The sequence below is a fragment of the Geotrypetes seraphini genome, chromosome 12 (assembly GCF_902459505.1).
Source record: "Geotrypetes seraphini chromosome 12, aGeoSer1.1, whole genome shotgun sequence".
NCBI classification, from domain to species: domain Eukaryota; kingdom Metazoa; phylum Chordata; class Amphibia; order Gymnophiona; family Dermophiidae; genus Geotrypetes; species Geotrypetes seraphini.
Genome location: NC_047095.1, coordinates 97,969,084 through 97,992,751, shown reverse-complemented (window position 1 = coordinate 97,992,751; position 23,668 = coordinate 97,969,084). Strand labels below are relative to the sequence as shown.

The 23,668-nt window shown below is 42.4% G+C and overlaps 1 protein-coding gene across 1 annotated transcript in view; it reads left to right on the top strand.

Moving 5' to 3' along the window:
* The window catches only part of LOC117346150 (vomeronasal type-2 receptor 26-like), a 53,042-nt gene extending 30,958 nt beyond the window's left edge, over positions 1–22,084 (top strand). The window contains exons 3-4 of the mRNA XM_033915552.1: positions 15,674–15,800; positions 21,141–22,084. Coding sequence (XP_033771443.1) covers positions 15,674–15,800; positions 21,141–22,045 — 1,032 coding nt within the window. The 3' untranslated portion in view covers positions 22,046–22,084. The remainder of the gene's footprint in view (positions 1–15,673; positions 15,801–21,140) is intronic.
* Positions 22,085–23,668: the final 1,584 nt, after the last annotated feature.

Sequence of the window (23,668 nt, the reverse complement as noted above, 5' to 3'; positions counted from 1 at the left end):
AGAGATCCCGGAGGACTGGAAAATAGCAAATGTCACGCCCATCTTCAAGAAAGGTTCAAGGGGTGACCCAGGAAACTACAGGCCGGTGAGCTTGACCTCGGTCCCGGGAAAGATGATGGAAGCACTGATTAAGGGCAGCATCTGTGAACACATCGAAAACAATGGATAGCTAAAGTCGAGTCAGCATGGCTTCTTCAAGGGTAGGTCATGCCTCACAAACTTATTGTACTTCTTTGAGGGGGTAAACAGCCAGATGGATAAAGGGGAATCCATAGACATCATTTACCTTGACTTCCAAAAAGCCTTCGACAATGTACCACACGAAAGATTGCTTAAGAAGCTATGGAACCACGGGGTGCAAGGGGAGGTCCACCGATGGATCAAAAACTGGCTGGTAGACAGGAAACAGAAGGTTGGAGTAAAGGGCCATTACTCTAACTGGCAATGGGGCACGAGCGGAGTTCCGCAGGGGTCGGTGCTGGGACCGCTCCTGTTCAATATATTCATTAATGACCTGGAGGCGGGAACAAAATGTGAGGTCATTAAATTTGCAGATGACACCAAACTATACAGCAGGGTTAAAACCACGGCAGACTTCGAAGATCTCCAAAAGGATCTGACGACACTGGAAGAGTGGGCCAAAAAGTGGCAAATGAGCTTCAACATAGGGAAAATGCTAGGTCATGCATGTAGGGAAAAAGAACCCGATGTTCACTTACAAAATGGGGGGATCACTGCTAGGAGTAAGTAACCTTGAAAGAGACCTGGGAGTGATGGTAGACACAACATTGAAGGCGTCGGCACAATGCGCCACAGCCTCAAGGAAAGCAAACAAAATGTTGGGTATCATTAAAAAGGGTATCACGACCAGGATGAAGGAAGTCATTCTGCCACTGTATCGTGCAATGGTGCGCTCGCATCTGGAGTACTGTGTCCAGTACTGGTCGCCGTACCTCAAGAAGGACATGGCAGTACTTGAGGGAGTCCAGAGAAGAGCAATTAAGCTGATAAAGGGTATGGAAAATCTCTCATATACTGACAGACTAAAAAAGTTGGGGCTGTTCTCCCTGGAGAAGCAGAGACTTAGAGGAGACATTGTAGAAACCTTCAAGATCCTGAAGGGCATAGAAAAAATAGACAGGGACAGATTTTTCAAATTATGGGGAACCACAAGTACAAGGGGGCACTCGGAGAAATTGAAATTTAGAACAAACGCTAGGAAGTTCTTTTTCACCCAAAAGGTGGTGGATACATGGAATGCGCTTCCGGAGGCTGTGATAGGTAGGAGCACGTTAAAGGGCTTCAAAGAAGGTTTGGATAGGTTCCTAGAGGACAAAGGGATTGAGGGGTACAGATAGGAGTAGAGGTAGGTTATAGGGATAGGAATAGAGGTAGGTTATAGAAATAGTCAGGGACCACTGCTCAGGCAATAGGCCTGATGGGCCGCCGCGGGAGCGGACCGCTGGGCGAGATGGACCTCTGGTCTGCCTCAGCGGAGGCAACTTCTTATGTTCTTATGTTCTTACTGCATACAACTCTCTTCAAGCAGCTACAATCAAACAGCTTGTTCTTTTTTGCCTTGGCCCCCGCATTGATACTTGCGAGTTGCCGAGTCCCCCATCGCATCCCAGGAGGAGAGGAGCGTGGGAGCACTGCTCCGCCGCTCTCCCGAACCAGCCGGAGACCTACAATTCAGGAGACACCAACGGCGGAGCGCGGCCTTTTTTGCTTTGGCCCCCGCATTGATATTTGCGGGTTGCCGAGCCCCCCCATCACATCCCAGGAGGAGAGGAGCGTGGGAGCACTGCTCCGCCCCTCTCCCGAACCAGCCAGAGACCTACAATTCAAAAGACACTGCCAACGAAGGCGCACGACAAAGGCGCGTGCGCCTTAGCATGCGCCTTTGCAAAGCGTCTGCGTGAAGCACAGGGACCCTAAACAGCAGAGACCAATATCCACAGCAGAACCTGACCTCACAGCCCGGTCCGGATGCAGACTGGTCAATTTGCTTAGAGGACCTCGGACTGGATCCAAACCCTCTAACTCCCCACCCTCTACCTCTCATGCAGGACCAGTCCTCACAAACCGGTCTTGATGCGGTTAGGTCACCTCGAGCAGTAGCACACCTGGCACAACGGATCTGGTCTTACAGACCAATCTGATAAGTATTGTAAAATCCGATAAACAACTCTGTGTAGCTCTGCGAAATACTACATAACCTGTCTAGTAGTCTGTCAGCCTGGTATGCTGCCTGACAAGTCTAATAAGCCTGTTAAGCACTAATAAGCATTGATAAACACCGTCAAGCATTGTTAAGCATTGTAAGGCATTGTTAAGCGTTGTAAGCATTATTAAACACTGTAAGGCATTGTTAAGAATTGTAAGCATAGTTAAGCATTGTAAGGCATTGTTAAGAATTGCTAAGCACTACTAAACATCGCTAAGCTCGATTTGCACGATTTCTCTGCCTCCCCCACTAACCCCCCCAGAGCACCATAAACACTCTTTAACACCTCCAAATCTCTAAACCCCCCTGATAGCATCATGGGCCTGCCAAATTCTCATCGATGCGCACTTCTACTCCTACTCTACCTTATCTGCATCAGAATCTGCACCATCAGCTCGCTACATTCTGCCCCAATCCCTATTCACTACTCCTCATACCGAACGATAAAGACCAAATACCCAACATTCCCATCCCATTCACCATACAACTACCCAGAGGTTGCACCTCTCCCAGACCCAACCCCCCCACAAATCAACCCAGCTCCACACTAAAAAACATCGACCACTAAAAAAACTAGCCTACTCCCATTACTATCCAGCTGACCATGCTCCATTCCAGACTCTTCAAGGTTTCTACTTAAACATAAGATCAATGAGAAACAAATCCATACTGATCAAACATTGGCTGACTGAAATTAACCCTGATTTCGTCCTACTCACAGAAACCTGGCTGCTATCAGACAACGACATTATCATCAAAGACTGTCTTCCCCCAGGCTTCAAAATACTCTCCCTAGCAAGAACCTGGGGTAGGGGGGGGATTAGCAATTATCTTTAGATACTCCCTAAAATGCTCCATACTAAACACCAAATCCTCCCCCAACCTAGAATTGCTATCGATATCTATATCCGCAAAGTCCCTATCCACCTCCCTAACAACTACCTTGTTTTATGTCCCACCAAAAAAATGGAGCCTAGCCAAAGAAGACTTTGCTGAATTAGTACTCACTAGCTCATTAGCAAGCCCATACAACTTACTATACGGAGATATCAACATTCACCTAGAGCAAATAAACCAGCCAGAAACATCAGATTTCTGGCTACTTATCTCACAACTAGGCTATTTCACACCCCCGCCAGTCATAACCCATCAAAAAGGCCATCAGTTAGACCTGGTGACATTCTCCTCCAAAGAACCAACCAATCCCAAATTCTGCTGGAAACAAGACAACTGGACAGACTCCCTATGGTCTGATCACAGACTATGTAACTTTACTATCAACTGCCAACAAAAGACCAACATAAATTATAAAACAAGAAACAACAAAACTCACACAACCAGAGGCAAGATCGACCCGGTCGAATTCTGGTCCCACTATGAGACTATCACAAACCAAAATGAAGAAACGGATCAATTCATGACTTCTTGGACAAACATTCTAAATGAAATAGCCCCCATTAAAACCCGCAGAATAAGAACGGCAAACCTAGAGAGATGGTACGACTTAGAACTGCTGCTGGTAAAGAGAGACCTAAGAAAATTAGAAAGGCTCTGGATTAAATATGGTACTCAAGAGCACAGAATTGCCTGGAGAACAAAAGTAAAAAACTACAAAAATCTCACCAATGAAAAGTGAAAAAATTTCTACGCTCAAAAAATTGGAAATATCTCTACCAACAGTAGTAGCCTTTTTAAATTAGTCAACGACCTATACAATCTCGAAACACTCACCAACGCCCAGGAAGAATCTACTCTAACCGCTAACTCCTTAGCAGATTTCTTTAACTCCAAAATACAAACACTAAAAGCATAAACAGCACCCCCGACCAACCCCCACAAGCACTTTCCAATTCTCCTTGACACCGACATATCCAAACCTGACCTAGGATCCAGAACCGATTTAAATTGGAACCACTTCACAACCACAGACTGGCAAATCTTTAACAAATACTACAACAAATACACCAATTCCCATTGCAGATTAGACACATGCCCCCCAAACGTCATGAAAACTGCCCCGCCCCTCTGCAAAGCCAAACTGTTGACATGGATAAACTCTTTACTATCCACAGGAAACTTCCCAGTAAAGCAAGGCCAGATCTTGATAACTCCTATCATAAAAAACACAAAAGAACCATCCAACTCCCCGTCTAATTACAGACCCATTGCCAACATCCTGCTAGTCACCAAAATAGCAGAAGGGATGGTAAATGCTGAACTCTCTACATATCTGGAAAAATTCAGTATCCTACACGACAACCAATTGGGCTTTCGCTCTGACCACAGCACTGAAACCATCATAGCCTCCCTACTTGATCACCTACACTCACTCTTCAGCCAGGGCTCCAGCGCCCTGATCCTACAACTCGACCTAAGCAGTGCATTCGACCTTGTCGACCACACTATTCTCCTAGACTGCCTGGCTATCATCGGCATCTCAGGCCAAGTTCTTAACTGGTTCCGCGGATTCCTGAGAAATAGATCATACTCGGTGTTCAAAAATGACGCTCTCTCCTACAGCTGGGCCAACTCCTGTGGAGTCCCACAGGGCTCCCCCCTATCCCCCACCCTATTCAACGTCTATCTTGTATCATTAGGAAACCTCCTACAAAATCTTAAGCTCAAATTCTTCATCTACGCAGATGACATCACAAGTGTCCTCCCACTAACCAGTTTTACACCAGAACTGACTAACTATCAAACTTAATCAGATAGAACTCTGGATGCTATCCTACAGATTAAAATTAAACTCCGAAAAAACTAAATACTTCCTAGCTACCCCCAACAACAAACTCAAAGACGCAACAATACAAGTGAATGGATCGGATTTCCCCCTAGAACAAACCTTAAAAATTTTGGGAGTCACCTTAGACAAACATCTGTCCCTCGATAAACACACAGACCTCACAGTTAAGAAAAGCATCTCGGTGCTCTGGAAACTCCGCACCATAAAAAAATACTTCGACGACACCTCCTTTCGCCTATTAGTTCAGACCTCCATTCTCAGCATCCTAGACTACTGCAACATCATCTACCTGGGCTCCACGAAGAAAACCATCAAGAGACTGAAACTGATCCAGAACACCGCAGTCCGCCTTATCTTTGGCTTGAATAAATGGGAACACATCACCCCCTTCTACCACAAATTGCATTGGCTGCCATTTGAATCCAGAGTCCTATTCAAGTTTGCATGCTTCTGCTACAAAACAGTATTCGGCATATCACCAAGCTACCTCAACTCTCACTACAATTTAAATTACAACAAGAACTCCCGCAGAATTCACTTGTTTGCCTTCCCCTCTCTAAAATCATGTCACTTCAAAAGATTCCTAGACAAAACTTTCTCCTTCCAGGCAGCCAAACTTAACCCTTGGCTAGCTCAAATTATACTCGAGGCCCCCAACTACCTCACCTTCAGAAAACAACTCAAAACATACCTATTCAATGAACAGAACCCTTAACACCTTCCACCACCACCCTCCCACCCACCTTGTACTGGAACCCCTACTTACTCCTCCTTACTATACTCCCCAAACCCCAATGACTTCTTTCTTTGCAACTTCTGTTTAAACTGACTTCCGGTCAGCTAACTCTGTTTTAACTGACTTCATTGTTTGTAACTTCTGTTTAAATGACTTCCGGTCAGCTAACTCTGTTTAAATGACTTCCTAACTTCCACGACTTCTTCATTTGTAACTTTGTTTAACTGATGTGACCGCCTAGAACTCTCTGGGTATGGCGGTATACAAAATAAGTTATTATTATTATTATATCACAGGGCTTATTGGACACCATATAAACTATCCAAGGTTTCCTCAGAGGTATCTCATTTCTGCTGGTCATGTAAGGCTCAAATTGGTACCCTGGATCACATGCTGTTTACTTGTTCCTTATTACAATCATTTTGGTCTGATATATGGGTTACAATATGTGATATCTTACCTATCACTGAAAATATTACTTATAATCTGATAATTAATGGTGGTATAGCTTTGAAGTCTTCATTAGATAAATATGATAGGAGATTACTACATTGTTTCTTATTGATTGCTCTGAAAAGTATACTCTCATTGGAAAGATTTTTCCGCCCTTAGCTATAATGAATGGTGGAACACTGTCTGTTTATATGTGAGATATGAACATTCAATTGCTGACAATAATGTATATACTGGCTTTCATACCTCCAAAATATGGTCTAAAGTGCTGCAATATGCAATAATTCCTTCCCATTGATGTAACTTGTCTTCATAATGCTCAAGATATATGCATCTTATTTCTTTCCTTACTAGTCCTTAATGTTGGCTTTGTACACTACTTGATACTGATGTATACTGCTGCAAGAGTGCGAACTGTCCTGTATTTGACAATTTGTCATTTCTGTTCTTGGTTCTGTATTACTTTTCTTGAAATCTAATAAAAAAAATCTTATTGAAAAGAAAAAAAGAAAACATTAAGGTTCTCTCTTCTTAATCCCTATTGTTTTCTAGTTTTAGTTACTTATATTGTTCAATCAGCATTAGCCTCCAACTCCAGCTGAGTTTCAGTTGAGTCCATCATCAGGGAGGTTGAAGATATAAGTACTAAAATTACTTCTGATACAGATCTCCAGCTGAGAGTTCCTGCTGGGAATTGTAGATGAAATAAATTGTGTTCGTTTTTAGAATATGAATTGAATTAAAGAAATTAATAAATTAAACATTTAATTAATTTTTTGCTCTGGTATTCTTGGTATAGCTTACTCCCAGTACAGTCATCTCCTTTTTTACTGGTAGTTTTTCTCCCCATAACAACCACATTTTCTAACTCAAATTTATCTCTTTGATCTTTCACCACCATTACCTCCATTTTGTTAACATTTAATTTCAAGTCATGTTCACTCATCCAACTTCCAATCATTTCCATATACTTTTGCAAATATCTATATTAAGGATGTCTTTTATCGGGAAGAAGAATAGAATATCATCAGCATATATTCTGTATTTCATACCCATCTCTTTAAACTTCTTCCCCAATGAGGCTATATAGATGTTAAACAGCTTTGCCGATAAGACTGACCCTTGTGGGACTCCTTTTTTAATTTCCACTATTCTTGACACCACACCCTTATTTCTCACCCTTAAAGCTCTTTCATTTAAATAAGATGTGAATCATTTTAACACCCCTCCTGCTAATCCTAATTGTTTCAATTTCACTAATAAAATTTCCAAATTCACAGTGTCAAGTGCAACAGAGACATCCAAAGACACCTTAAGATATTTGTTACATTTATCTATCCATTCCCTCAAAAAGTCTCCAACACTGAGATCATTAACAATTCGACACTGTGTGCATGTTGGAATCCAAATTGGAACTCATCAAAGCAATTTTTTTGTAGTATATAATCATTTAACTGATTCAACACTACTTTCTCAATTACTTTTCCTAAAAATGAAACTATAGAAAGTTCACATGTATTTCCATTTAAAAAATGGGCACAAATGGTTTTTAATTCTGCCTAACTTATGCTCTTCAACTCAAGTGTAAAGGGTCATAGATTTGAAATATTGTTTTCTGTGGGTACAACCAAAGTGGTTTGCATATGTTATATGCAGATAATTTTTCTGTCCATAACAGTCTCATAATCTAAGTCTTGCTCCAATGGCAATGGAGGGGTAAGTAGGAGCTACAGTGGGAAATGATCCCCTTTTGTCAGATATTCAGCCAACTGAACTAACCATTAGGCTACACTTCTACTCCTTTCACTCTTTACCCTCATTAAGCCCCTTTTAAATAACCGTAAAAGCATTTTTTAGCGCCAGATGACATGCTAAATACTATGCACTGCTCCAATGTACATAGAGTTCTTATGAGCGTTGGAGCAGCACACAGCATTCATTGCACTGGCCAGCACTAAAAATCGCTTTCACAGTTTTGTAAAATGGTGGGTGGGTGGTTGGAAGGTAAATCTTTGCATGTTGGCTTAATTTACCTACAGATATATGTATGCTATCCTCTAGTTATTTCATTCAGTCTCTTTCTATATCTTTCTTTCTGATTTTTTCTCTCTTTCTCATACTATGTAATCTCTGCATTTAGATTTACCCATAGGTAAGTTATATTATTATTATTATTATTATAGGCCTTTTTTACTAAAGTGATTAGCATGGGTTAGCATAGTAACTGCACCAAAGTCCTATAAATCCATATGAGCTTTGCTATAGCGCTTTAGTGCTAACACCACTTAGTAAAAGGGACCACAGTCCTTTGTACATATTTTATAATTTAAAAAGAAAAAAAAATTAGGTTGGTTTTATATGAACTTGATATGAATAACCTGGCATTTAGGCACACTGCTAAAAATATTTCCCTCGTTCTTTAGCTTCATCATCATATGAAGAGTGTCCACTTCAAGAACATTTTGGGTGAAGAAATATTTTTTGATGAGAATGGTGATTTCTCCATTGGTTATGAAATTATAAATATAGTTTATCTACCAAACTGGACACAAAGGAATGAAATTGTTGGATGTTATAACCCATATGCTCTTTCAGGGCAGGATTTCACCATCAATGAGAAGGCGATCGTGTGGGAGAGTGTATTCACTGAGGTCAGATATAAGTAATATGGGGTTCATAATAATAATAAAAAAAAATTTAAAAAGTGGCCTAAATTGGTACTTGGATGATCAAAAAGACCAAAGATTTGGTTGGCCCAGGCATCTAAGGCTCCTCCTAAGAGCAGGCCTTAAGCACCTGGGCCAATCAGGCCCTAGGCCTCTCCTCGGTGCATCCCACAATGCACCAGAAAGGGGCAGACCCACCATTCCGAGGATGGGTCTGCTGACTGGCCGGACAGAGGACCCGACCAGCTGGCCAACTTCCTGGCTAGTTGGGGGGTGTATGGTGTAGGGGGTGTCCGGCAATAGTGGGGGGCATTCAGGGGGTTAACGGGGGGGTGCCTTTGGCAGGAGGGCTTGGGATACCTCTTGCCAGTATTCACCGGGGTGAGGGTCGTCGGGGGTATGCCCTCGGCAGGAAGGCTTGGGATCCTTCCTACTGGTAATCGTGTGTGTGAGGTTCAGTATTCATGAGGGAGTGTCGGCAGGAGGGCTTGGTATCCCTCCTGCCGGTTTGCATCAGTTCAGGAGGGGATTGCAATCGCCGAAGGAGAGATTAGCTATCTCTCCTGCTGTGATCGTTTCGGGAGGGCAGGATTCTGTAACCAATGTTGTTTTTGACAGACTCTGGTTACAGAATCCTGCTTTTAGGTAAAGGACTGGCCTCTTCCTTCACCTAAAAGGTCTTGTTTTGGGCATTTGGGACTTGGGCAATTTTTTGGTTGGGAATGTGTTTTAAGGTTAGACATAGTGGTGTTCTAGGCAATTAAAATGCTAGACCATTCTCAAAAAAACCCTCATTTTGGATGGGATTTTTTTAAGAATGAACATTTCCCTGCTGCCTATTTTCAGCATTTAGGGACTTAGGTCAAAAGGGGACAGACATTTTTTTTTTTATTATCATGATGGAAGAAATAAACCATATCATCTAAGCTGTGATTTACTTCAATAAATTCTATTTTATACCAATACAACAGAGCAGCAAACCTTGCAAATAGGGTTGAATTTTCCAGAACAATGATACAGCCAGATCCAAACCCCTCAATGCTTAAGAAAAGTAACTTCATCTACTATTCCTCCCAGAAGTGCAGAAGATTTGTGCCTTTTCTCTAAGGAAAGCAAGGCAGAGCAATGGGATGAACTTAGCTGCCCTCCACTCCCTGTTCCTTTTCTTTAGTGAAAGCAGTACAAAACACAGAAGCTCCAGGGGTAGAAGTGCCAAACCATGACCATAACCTCTAACTCTAAACCATCCCCAGGAAGCAAGCAACTGTTACTGTTGGTGGTCAATCAGCTAGATACTGGTGGATAGAGAGAGAGAGATGTCAGTGGCAGTGCTCCAAAGGTTGGTGGTAGATGAAGACAATGAGAAAATGTGGCACAGAGTTAATTAAGACAACAAAAAGAAAATACCAAGTGCCACCAACCATTTACTAAGACTTCTTGAGCTGAGGCCATGGAGCACAGCTTATTATGCAGAAAGGAGGAAAATTGCAAGCTTGGTCCCTTTTTAAGGACACAGTCACCGAGGCGCAAAATATATATATACCGCATATCAACAAGGGATCCAAGAGAAAAAAGAACAAAGAACCGGTGTGGCTCACTGTAGAGGTGAAGGAAGCGATCAGAGACAAGAAAACTTCATTTAAGGAATGGAAAAGGTCAAAAACGGATGAAAACTGGAACAAGCACAAACAACATCAACGCAGGTGCCATAAGGCGGTAAAAGGGGCCAAAAGAGACTAAGAGGAAAAAATAGCCAAGGAGGCGAAGAACTTCAAGCCGTTCTTTCGATAAATTAAGGGGAAACGACCCGCAAAGAAAGTGGTGGGACCGTTGGATGACCATGGAATAAAGGGAGCACTAAAGGAGAACAAAGCAATTGCTGAAAAACTGAACACATTTTTTGCATCTGTATTTACCGAAGAAGATATACACAACATACCGGAACACATCAGGCTATATACTGGAAATGAAGACGGAAAGCTGACAGGATTGACGGTCAGTCTAGAGGAGGTATGTAGGCAGATTGATAGGCTTAAGAGCGATAAATCCCTGGGACCGGATGGCATTCATCCGAGGGTCATCAAGTAACTGCAAGGGACCATAGCTGAACTGCTTCAACTAATAGCCAATCTGTCGATCAAATCGGGAAAGATTCCGGAAGACTGGAAGGCAGCGAATGTTACACCTATCTTCAAGAAAGGTTCGAGGGGAGATCCGGGGAACTACAGACCGGTGAGTCTGACCTCTGTACTGGGAAAGATGGTAGAGTCACTGATAAAGGACAGCATCATTGATCACCTTGATGGAAACGGGCTGATGAGGACCAGTCAGCACGGTTATAGCAAAGGCAGATCGTGTTTGACGAATTTGCTGCACTTCTTTGAGGGAGTAAACAGACAGATAGACAAGGGCGATCCAGTCGACATTGTATATCTGGATTTTCAGAAGGCGTTCGACAAGGTTCCGCATGAACGACTACTTCGGAATATTGCAAGCCATAGAATCGAGGGTGAAATACTCACGTGGATTAAAAATTGGCTGGAGCATAGGAAACAGAGAGTGGGGGTAAATGGACAATACTCGGACTGGAAGAGTGGGGTGCCGCAGGGCTCGGTGCTTGGACCCGTGCTCTTTAACATCTTTATAAATGATCTGGACATAGGTACAACGAGCAAGGTGATTAAATTTGTGGATGATACGAAGTTATTCAGAGTAGTAAAGACGCAGGGGGATTGCGAAGATCTTCAACGTGACATAATCAAGCTCGAGGAATGGGCATCGACATGGCAGATGAAGTTCAACGTGGATAAGTGTAAAGTGATGCATGTCGGTAACAAAAATCTCATGCATGAATACAGGATGTCCAGGGCGGTACATGGAGAGACCTCCCAGGAAAGGAACTTGGGAGTTCTGATCGACAAGTCGATGAAGCCGTCCACACAATGTGCGGAGGCAGCATAAAGGGCAAACAGAATGCTAGGAATGATAAAGAAGGGGATCATGAACAGATCAGAGAAGGTACCGCTGTACCGGGCCATGGTACGCCCTTACCTGGAGTACTGCGTCCAGCACTGGTCGCCATACCTGAAGAAGGACACGGTACTACTCGAAAGGGTCCAGAGAAGATCGACTAAGATGGTTAAGGGGCTGAAGGAGCTGCCATACAGCGAAAGATTAGAGAAACTGGGCCTCTTCTCTCTCGAACAGAGGAGATTGAGAGGGGACATGATCAAAACATTCAAGGTACTGAAGGGGATAGACTTAATAGAAAAGGACAGGTTGTTCACCCTCTCCAAGGTAGGGAGAACAAGAGGGCACTCTCTAAAGTTGAAAGGGGATAGATTCTGTACAAACGTAAGGAAGTTCTTCTTCACCCAGAGAGTGGTAGAAAGCTGGAACGCCCTTCCAGAGGCTGTTATAGGGGAAAACACCCTCCAAGGATTCAAGACAAAGCTAGACAAGTTTCTGTTGAACAAGAACGTGCGCTGGTAGGGCTAGTCTCACTTAGGGTGCTGGTCTTAGATCAGAGGGCCGCTGCGTGAGCGGACTGCTGGGCATGATGGACCACTGGTCTGACTCAGCAGTGGCAATTCTTATGTTCTTATGTTCTAAACATATGAGTGATGGTTAAGCATGCCATTCCCCAGTAGTTTTATAGCTTACTTAAAATAATTACCAGAAAGAGCATTAGAAATACTATCTTCATCTCAAATTCTCTATGAAAATAAGAACAATACTTATTTTTACTAGAAACATAATTCTTTTAAAGAGAATATGTGTTACACTGGTTGGTGTTTAGTGTATAATGTGAATATTTATTTTATAATAGAAATTATTAGAAGTGATGTTGAATTTTAAATTCATGTTATTAATTATATTCATGTTATTAATTAAAATGTGTTCTAATTAAAATGGCGCTCCTTAAATAAAGCTAAAAATATGAAATACTCAACTAAAACTCTTTGTAATAATAAACCCCAGTTACACAAAACATGGAGACTATTGAACCCATTGTAGTCAAAACAGAGCAGGTAGAGGAGATCACATTGCCTGTGCAATCAGCCTTTGTGGATTCAATACTGGATACGAAGGTGGCAGCAGAGGATTGTGGGGGGAAGGGGAGCCAACAATGTCCTGAAAGTTTCCAGCAGGAATTGGTGAATTGGGCCTAGTTTCCTTGTTCAAAATTGAGACATGGAGCACAGGATGTGGAAGCTGACCCAATAGGAGTGCATGCTTGTCGTGATGGAGCAAATGATGGTACAGGTAGGGATAAGGGTAATCCCTGTATGCAGTGGCGTACTAAGGTGGGGTCTGCCCTGGGTGTTGTCTTACTGAGGGCGCATTTACATAAGAACATAAGCATTGCCTCTGCCGAGTCAGACCATAGGTCCATCACGCCCAGCAGTCCGCTCCCGCGGCGGCCCTCCAGGTCAATGACCTGTAGTGATCTATTACTCATTATACCCATCCTCTTCTCTGCCCCTGCTCTATTCCCACCACCCACTACCGTGCATGTGTGCCGATTCCCTTCCCCCATACCTCTGTAATGTTCCTGGCATCGGCTCTTCCTTTGATGTCATTTCCTGGACCCGCATCTAGGAAGTGACATCAGAGGAAGAGATGATGCTAGTGCGACAGCAGCTTGTGCCAGGAATGTTACAGAGGTATGGGGAAGGGAAGTGGTGCGTGCACAGCAGGAGGAGGTGGGGAAGGAGTGTATGGAGGTGGGGGTATAGAAGAGGGGAGAAGTGGCACCACTGCCATGGGCACCTCTCCCCCTTACCACACCACTGCCTGCATGTTAGGTAGTATGTGCTGTCTTAAGCATAGACAAATAAGTTTAAATGACATTATGTTAACTCGGATATATCCCAACCTGAAATTAGTGATATTAAGGAGATTGTCTGTGTGAAAACTATAGAAGGAATGCTACAAATAAGCACCTTCCCCTATGATAAATGTTTTTGCATATAGGTGCATTAAGCTTGGATTCTAACCTGTACAAGACCCAGAACACTATGGGCTCCTTTTATCAAGCCGTGCTAGCGGGGTTAGCGCGTGACTTTTAATCACACGCTAACCCCCGCACCGGGCAAAAAAACTACCACCTGCTCAAGGCAGGTGTTAGCGGTGTGGCACCGCCGGGCCCGTGGATACACTTGGCTCCGGTCAGCGCTCAGAATAGCCTGTGTCCTACGTGCTTCCAGAAAAGCTGGAAGTCCTGCTGGTCACACAATCCAATGAGAAAGCAACAAGATTCAAACAGTCACTTTCAAAAGAAAATAAAGTCCCACTTTATTGTGGACATGAAGCTTGAACAGGGTTCAGTTCATTCTTTCCCAAAACATAAGAAAATGGAACAAAATTAAATTGAGTTGAAAACAAACAACCAACAACTCACACCTTTCTTGCAGGTGTCACTGGTAAGTAGCAGAGTGTAGTCCCAATCGTTCTGCCTTTGGCAAATAGGCAGTAACCAACCATCACACTTTCTTTATAAATGAAAACAGTGTTGTGTCCAAGCCTAGATAAAAGGGTGGCTTGGCCCCAACCAACTTAACAGTAGTTAGTGGGGGAGGGGAGTAGCCGAATCCACTAACTTTCTTCTGTAAGCAACAGAATGCCACAAATGGCCCCACAATCCCCACCTAGGATATTGTGTGGATTCTTCCCCAAACTACCTCCTCAGGCACACAATCAAAAATTGAAACTTTTCTTGCTTTCAAAAGAAAAACATAAACTCAAACAGTCCAGCATATTGAAACCTAACCAAAAAGGTTTTCACTTTCAGGCACCTAGTAAGGAGCTCAGCACTGCTCCCTTACTTCTCACAGGTGCAAAGAGTTCCCCAGGAAGAAGCCTAAACGATTGCTAGCATGAGAATACAAACAGAAAAAAACCCAGCAATGAAACTTAACTCTCTTCCATAGGGCAAGCTTCTGTAATGTTGGCAGTTTCTAGGCAGTCCATGAGCTCTGGTTCTGCTAGCTGGTTAGCTTCAGGGTCAGGGGCTGGATCCACCATCTCAATGTCCTGGTAAAGTTGAGGTTCAGGAGAGCTGTCCTGCAAACCTCCTTCCTGGGCTGGCCCAGGGCAGACTGCCTGCTTCCTCCTCAGAGCAGCCTCTAGTGCATTGAGGCGACCACGCCCTGTTCTCTGAGGGGGAGGGGCAGCCTGCAGCTTCTGCCTAGTTTTCCCAGAACTTCTAATCAGGTCCTGCAGCTGGGAGTTAGCTGAGTGAGGAGGAGGATTCTGTGGCTGTTCCAGGCTGTTACCCTCATAGTCCTCCCCTCCCCAGGGATCTGTAATCTGGGTTTTAAAGGGAAAAGCAAAATTTTCCCTATTCCTGGACTCTAGCCTGTCACACTGATTAGCTCTTTTAATGGCTGGGCTAAGTTTAGCCAAAGCCTTACCTGGCACAAGCCGAGCTTTAGGGCTAGGGTTGTGACAGCGGCTAGCACAGCCGGTGGTTTAATGTGTGCTATTACGCGTGTTAAACCGCTAGCACGGCTTGATAAAAGGAGCCCTATAATAAACAAGTCCTACTGTTGTTTAGTCATTACAATCTCAACTTAAATTTCATATTTCAATTAATAACTAATTTATGAAATATTTTCTGAAATAAAGTTCTTAATTCAGTACTTTATTTTATTGAATAAATTGGTAATGGATCCATGGAAATAAATGATATGAATTGCTCTTTAAGTAGATAGTTCATTTGAGATCTTTTCAGGTACTTGTGACCTAGATAGGCTTGATACTGGGCTTGATGGACCATTGGTCTGCCCCAGAATGGCAATTCTTATGTTTTTATGATACTCAAATTCATTTCTTATTGTTAGGTTCCTCCACAGTCCAAATGCAGCCAGAGCTGTCCTCCAGGATTCATGAAATTGACTAGGAAAGGACAGCCTGTCTGTTGCTATGACTGTATTCCCTGTCCAGATGGAGAGATCTCCAGCCAAAGTGGTGAGTGATATCTGGCATGCTAACTGCCTGTGGATAGCTACACCTAACATTAGAATTCACACTTCTTCACCATCATTTTACCTCTAAATCACATTCTCCCCAATAAATCACAGTCAATGATCTAGTGGAATAAATGTTTGGCCGCAGATTAATTCATAACCCCAACTTTAACCAGTTTAACAATTAAATTCATATATCTATAACATCCCCCAACTCCCCAATGTAGCTATATAATCTCTTCACAGTTCCAACCATCACCATTTCCCACTATCTTCCTGCTTCCCACCAATCCTATCTAATCCTTCATCTTCCTTTTTTCCAGCCTTATCATCCCCCCATTCCCCTATTAACTTCTTACTATGGTTCCTGGGCTCAGCTAATTTTATGACCCAGCCAGTCTAAACTGTCAGGGTCTTCTTAAAAAGTAAAATGGACAGATTAACACCCCTTTTACTAAGTCATGGTAGAGTTTTATACCATTGCCTAGATCACTAAATGCTCCAACTCTGCTCCAACACCACTGCCAGCCATGCAGCCCCAGACTTTGACCTTTAAAGGATGCTTCACAGTGAGGTTGAGGCACTCAGGCTTGAACTTCTCTCCAGGAAACCTCCTCACATACAGTATATGTGGGCCTGGTTACCAAATAGGCAGAAAGTGCTTTCATCACTGAAAGCACCTTGTACCATATTTCTGATGTCCAACATGAGTGTTTCTGTGCCCACTCAATCCAGTTTCACCTTTGGATGTTAGTCATCAGTGGCTTATTGTGTGCTTTGTAGCTCTGCAGACCAAATTGCAGACACCAGTAACAAACTGTTGATGAGCTGACACTGACATAACACTCATCTGACCACTCATGCAGTAGCTGAGGTGAGGTCAGCTTAGTCAAAGAAATGCATTGAGGTGTGAGGTCTTGGCATGATAAGAACATAAGAACATAAGCAATGCCTCTCCTGGGTCAGACCTGAGGTCCATCATGCCCAGAAGTTCGCTCACGCGGCGGCCCAACAGGTCCAGGACCTGTGCAGTAATCCTCTATTTATACCCTTCTATCCCCTTTTCCAGCAGGAAATTGTCCAATCCTTTCTTAAACCTTGTACTCTGCCCTATTACGCCCTCTGGAAGCGCATTCCAGTTGTCCACCACTCGTTGGGTAAAGAAGAACTTCCTAGCATTCGTTTTGAATCTGTCCCCTTTCAACTTTTCAGAGTGCCCTCTTGTTCTTTTATTTTTAGAAAGTTTGAAGAATCTGTCCCTCTCTACTCTCTCTATGCCCTTCATGATCTTGTAAGTCTCTATCATATCCCCTCTAAGTCTCCTCTTCTCCAGGGAAAAGAGACCCAGTTTCTCCAATCTCTCAGCGTATGAAAGGTTTTCCATCCCTTTTATCAGACGTGTCGCTCTCCTCTGAACCCTCTCGAGTAACGCCATATCCTTCTTAAGATACGGCGACCAATATTGGACGCAGTATTCCAGATGCGGGCGCACCATCGCCCGATACAATGGCAAGATAACTTCTTTTGTCCTGGTTGTAATACCCTTCTTGATTATACCTAGCATTCTATTTACTTTCTTAGCGGCCGCTGCGCACTGTGCCGTCGGCTTCATTGTCATGTCCACCATTACCCCCAAGTCCCTTTCTTGGGTACTCTCATTCAATAACATCCCTCCCATCGTATAGTTGTACCTTAGGTTTCTGCTTCCCACATGCAATACTTTACATTTCTCAACGTTGAACTTCATCTGCCATCTCGCCGCCCATTCCCCCAGTTTGTTCAAGTCCCTTTGCAATTCTTCGCATTCCTCTTTAGTTCCAGCTCCACTAAATATTTTTGTATCGTCCGCAAATTTTATTATCTCACACTTCGTCCCTGTTTCTAGATCATTTATGAATATATTAAATAGCAGCGGCCCGAGCACCGAGCCCTGCGGAACACCACTCGTGACCCTCATCCTTTCCGAGTAGTGGCCCTTCACCCCTATCCTCTGTTTCCTATCTGCCAACCAGTTTCTGATCCATCTATGTACGTCTCCATCCACCCCATGATTCTTCAGTTTCCGGAGTAGATGCCAGACCGAGGTTTGTCTATTAGTGAACCCATTGCTTTTTCTTTTTCTTCTTTTCTACAATATTTACTACTGTGGTGTGAATACAGCTGATTTTGCAAGTAATCTGGAATCCCTCCTTGCTTATCACTGACACACAAATACACTCTTCTAAAATCAAATTCCAAGTCTTGCTCATGGTTGAAGCAGAAACTATATGAAACCCCAAAGCCCACACTTTTTATAGCTTCTCTGTTACCTAGATGTCTGGATTGTGATTGGCTGATGAAAACAGCTTCCCAATTGGTTAGAAATAATGCATGCTGATTGGAAAGTCTCAAAGTGCCCCTATGCTCTGCCGAGATATTTGTGTGGTCACAGGAAGCTGTCATAAGGCTGGTATGTACTGTTTCTTTCATATTTTTAGGTGATAGGAAGTGGTCAGTATCTTAATCCCTGCTGTGGCTATCTGGTCAGTTTGGGTACCTTTTGTCCCTTATTCATTTTTAGAACAGGTCTAGCTCCAAATGTTTAAATGGTGCCCCGGACAGTTTGTTAAATGTTTGATTATCATTTCAAAACATCCAAGTCCTAAGCCTGCCCAAAACATGCCTTCAAAATGCTTCCTTGGAATTTAGATAAACAAAAGACAAATTGCCTAGAAAAAGTCTAAAATACAGGTTTTGAAAATCATGATTTGGACATTTTTAGCAAGAAAAACATCCAAATGCCACTTTATACCATTTTTAGATGTTTTTCTCTTGAAAATGAGCCCCATAGTGCTATAGATTAGAATCCTGATATATACAGTATTGTTGAAGCAGCTGTGCCAAATCACACCTCATGTTCTACTATATCGGCATCACAATGGAACAAAGATATTATAAAAGATACTCAGCACTATTTAGGTGCTGGGTATGGCTCACAGCAGCTATAAAGCACATAGTCAGCTATCCAATGATATTCAGTGGGAGATTAGTGGCTATCTCCCACTAAATATGCCATTCTGCAGATAGCTGGTCACAGCATGGTGTCACGTGACACAGAAGTTAACTGCAAATATTCAAAGGCTTGCCAGTTTTCTGCAGCAAGTCAATCTTTGGCCACTAGGATTTAACCAACCAGTCTTTGAATATTGGCTTAGCTGAGTATTCCCCAGCTGACTAAATTTTAACCCTTAAATTCAATGATGGTCAATGAATATGGTTCCATCAATGAAATTCCTGTTTCACTATGGACCACTAGAGAAAATCAGCCATCTCCCATGGTCTGAATATTGTGCAAATTTAATTTATGGACTGATTCCTTGGGACATTTTTGCACATCACTGTTTAACTTGCTGTTTCATAACCATGGGGTTTGTTTTTCTTTTTTACTTTTGTCCCAAATTAGGTATCAGGAAGTTCCACTTCATAAAATACTAGCATAGCATGAATCTAGTGCCTAGAGCAGGGGTAGGCAATTCCGGTCCTCGAGAGCCGGAACAAGGTCAGGTTTTCAGGATATTCACAATGAATAATTATGAGATGGATTTGCAAGCACTGCCTCCTTGAGATGCAAATCTATCTCATGCATATTTATTGTGGATATCCTGAAAACCTGACCTGGCTCCAGCTCTCGAGGACTGATATTGCCTACCACTGGCCTAGAGCATTTATACCTGCTGAAACTTGGTATAAAGGCTGGTGAGCAACTAAAGGCAGTTGAGCACATCAATGAACATATTCTTTAATTTTGCATCTAACTTCTAAGAATATACCTTGAACCACCTATACCCCTCCCGTGGCCATATGTACTATAAAATTTAGATGCTCATGTTAAACCAGTGGTCTCAAACTCAAACCCTTTGTGGGGCCACATTTTGGATTTGGATTTGGAGGGCCGCAGAAAAAATAGTTAATGCCTTATTAAAGAAATGACAATTTTGCATGAGGAAAAACTCTTTATAGTTTATAAAACTTTCCTTTAAAAGTTAAAAGGAAAGATATATAAACTATAAAGAGTTTTACCTTATGCAAAATTGTCATGTCTTTAATAAGACATTAACTATTTTTTCTGCGGCCCTCCAAGTACTCTATTTTTTCTGCAGCCCTCACATTTAAAGTTTAATATCTTTTCTTTCTCAAAATTGACACATTTCAATCACTATATTGAAAATAAAATCATTTTCCCTATCTTTGTTGTCTGGTGACTTTATTTTTCTGTGCTTTCAACTATGTTTCCAGGGCCTTCTTGTCCTTTGACTGTTTTTCTCTCTGTCTTCACTTTCTGCCTTGCATCCATCTTTGTTCAATTTTTCTGCTTTCTTTTCAAAATCTACGTTTCCATGTCTTACCTTCCCTTCCTATCTCTCTCTTCTTCTGTCCTATTTCCATGGTCTGGCATCTCTTTCCTTCCTTTCTCTCCCTCCCTCCTTCCTTCCTTTCCCCTGGTCTGGCATCCGTCTCCTTCTCTTCCCCCATGACCTGCCATCTCTCCCTCCCCCTCCATGGTATGATATCTCCTTTCTTTCCCTCCCTCCCATGAACTTGGCTTCTCTTGTTACTCGCCTCTCCCTTGTCTTCCTTCTCCTTCCTTCCCTCTCTTTCCCCAATTGGGTGCAGCAGCAACAGAAGCAGCATTTCCCTTCCCCCTTTCCTGTGCAGCAGAAGCATTTCTCTTCCCCTTTCTCTCCCTCTCCCTTTCCCTGTACAGCAGCAGCAGCAGCATTTCCTTAGGGTCCCCCTTTCCTATGCAGCAGAAGCATTTCTCTTTCCCCTCCCCTTCCGTTCTCTTCCTTGTGGAGCAGCAGTGTGTCTGGCCGGCTCAGTTGATCGTTCCGTTCAAAGCCGCGGGTGGTGGCTCCTCGCAAGATCCGCACCTGCGTCTGAAACCTCTCTGATGTTGTGACGTCAGAGAGGCTTCCGATGCAGGAGTGGATAGCGCGAGGAGCCGCCAACCCGCGGCTTTGAACGGAACGATTGACTGAGCCGGCCAGACACGCTGCTGCTCCAAAAGGAAGGGAAGGGGGAAGAGAAATGCTGTTTTGATTGCGGGCCGCAAAATAGCACCTGGAGAGCCGCATGCGGGCCGCGTGTTTGAGACCGCTGTGTTAAATAATAGGACATGATAGATATACACTTAAACACGATTGACAATTAACACCAATTATTGATTCTTAATAGCTCATTAATTGATTAGTTTATGCATGGACTTGGATCTGAACCCAAATTTGAGTGACCTATTTAGGATCCAGAGGTCATTGATACAGTTTTGGAAAAGCTGGTACATTATTTTTATTTTTTTTTTCAGATATGGAAAACTGTATAAAGTGCTCAGAGAACCAATGGTCCAATAAGAAGAGAGATGCCTGCATCCCCAAAATGATCACCTTTCTGTCCTATGAGGAGCCTTTGGGGATATCTTTGACTTTTACCAGTATGGTATTCTGTTTCATCAGTGCTTTCATTCTGGGAATCTTCATTAAATACCGGCATACTCCCATAGTCAAAGCAAACAACCGTAGCCTGAGCTATGTTCTCCTCATCTCCCTCATGCTCTGCTTCCTCTCTTCCTTAATATTCATTGGTCGTCCTGATAAGTTGACCTGCATTCTTCGACAGATTGCCTTTGGTATCACATTCTCTATTTCCCTCTCCTCAGTGCTTGCAAAGACCATCACTGTGGTCATTGCCTTCCAAGCCACCAAGCCCCAAAGTAAGCTCCGGAATTGGATGGGTTCCAGTTTGTCAAATTCTATAGTCTTTAGCTGTTCTCTTCTTCAAACTCTCCTGTGCCTTGTCTGGATGTGTACTTCTCCCCCATTCCCATATTATAACACTGAATCAGAAATTGAAACTATAATAATTGAATGCAATGAAGGGTCAACAATTGCATTTTATTGTGTTATGGGTTACTTGGGATTGCTTGCTGGTATCAGCTTTGTTGTTGCTTTCCTTGCAAGAAATCTACCTGACACGTTTAATGAGGCCAAATACATCACCTTCAGCATGGTGGTTTTCTGCAGTGTCTGGGTGACTTTTATCCCAACATACCTGAGTACCAGAGGCAAGTATCTGGTAGCAGTGGAGATATTTGCTATCTTGGCCTCCAGTGCAGGACTCCTTGGCTGTATTTTTATCTCCAAATGCTACATGATCCTTCTGAGGCCTGAGAAAAACAACAAAAAGAACCTAACAAGGCATGTAAAGACTTAAAAAGTCTGAAAATGATATAATTTTCATTAAAAAAAACCTAACCCCCCTCTTTTACTAAGGTGCGCTAACGGATTAGCACGCGCTAAACACTAACATGTCCATAGACTAACATGCATGTATTAGCATTTAGCGCGCGCTAAATTAATTAACGCGCACTAATTGGTTAGCGCACCTTAGTAAAAGAGAGCCAAAAAAATCTCATTTTAAATAAAAGAATTGATGTTTGGTTGTTCTGTAATTGCATTAATCTTCAAACATAATATATTTATACTTGGAGGTATTTAAGTTGATATGTATAATCTATAAGTTAAAAAAAAAAAAATGATTTAGATTGAGAAGAATCCAGCCTCTCATAATGGTTTAGGAAATAAAATGCAAAAAAAAATCTTCTAATATAGAGTTAAATTCTTTAAATAAGAGGATAACATTTATATTACAAACATAGATATTATTCCTTATATATGTGTCAGCCTTATGCTTATGTTTATTAAAATTTGATATGCCACTGAAGCTTATTGGTTTACAATAAAAACAGTATAAAATAGGAAAATAACTCCATAAAAGAAATAGGAGAGAACTAGTACATAAACATGCACATTTCCTCCCCCCCAAAAAAGTAAATTAGGTCATTATGTCAACAGGTAAAGCCATCAGTAACCACTCCTGAAGTTTAAGCCCTCCCCCAAGTCACAAAAGGATAAAGTGCTTTGCTATAAATGGTCCTTCATAAGGAGCACAGGTGAAGAGCAATTGTAAATTCTAGGGACCAACATTTAAATATACAGTACATTGCATAGGTAGATATCTAGAAATCTAGCTTCTATCAGGATTATAATAATATCCAGATGGCCAAAGATCTGCCTATATTGCCACTTGGATGACCTAATAGCCAGGTCAGCCAAGTGCCAATAATCAAAACCAACTTTCTGGACATATAGCAGGACTTCTAGGTCACTGTACATCCAGTGCTTAAAGAAGCAAGTTGGGAGGAATGCTCTGGGAGGTATTCAGGTAGACTCTGGGTGAGCTTAGACTTAATCATCCTGCAGAGGTAATCAAAACTTTTGGCTAAGAGTCACTATAAGATGAAAGAAAAAAAACCTCAGGTCTGTGGTAAGCCTTTAATTAAGCTCAACCACCTCCACCCACATCATTGGAATAAAAAACTTTTGTCAAAAGTGACAAATTGCCACTCAAAAAAGTTATAGGACCAAGATTTCATGCAACTCAAGTTTGCTCTCTTCAGGGCAATCTAGGACTTAGCAAAGACACACAGGTGGCTTAGAGTGTTGTGATGTGATCTCATTGTCGTCATCATTGTCACAAGACATAGTAACATAGTAAAAGACATCAGATGAAGACCTGAATGATCTATCCAGTCTGCTCATTAGTTATACCCATTACAAATATATGATCTAAGCTGCCTTTGTGCAAAGTCATAGATTGACCTGAAAGACCTAAGGGATGAAACATTGGCTTAAAGATTGAACTATAGAAATAAAGTTCTGGCCGAGCAAGCTTGAGTTGCATAAAATATTGTCCCTCTAACTTTTTTGAGTGGCAATTTGTCACTTTCGACAAAAGTTTTTATGCCAATGATGTGGCCTGGACATCCAGATAGAT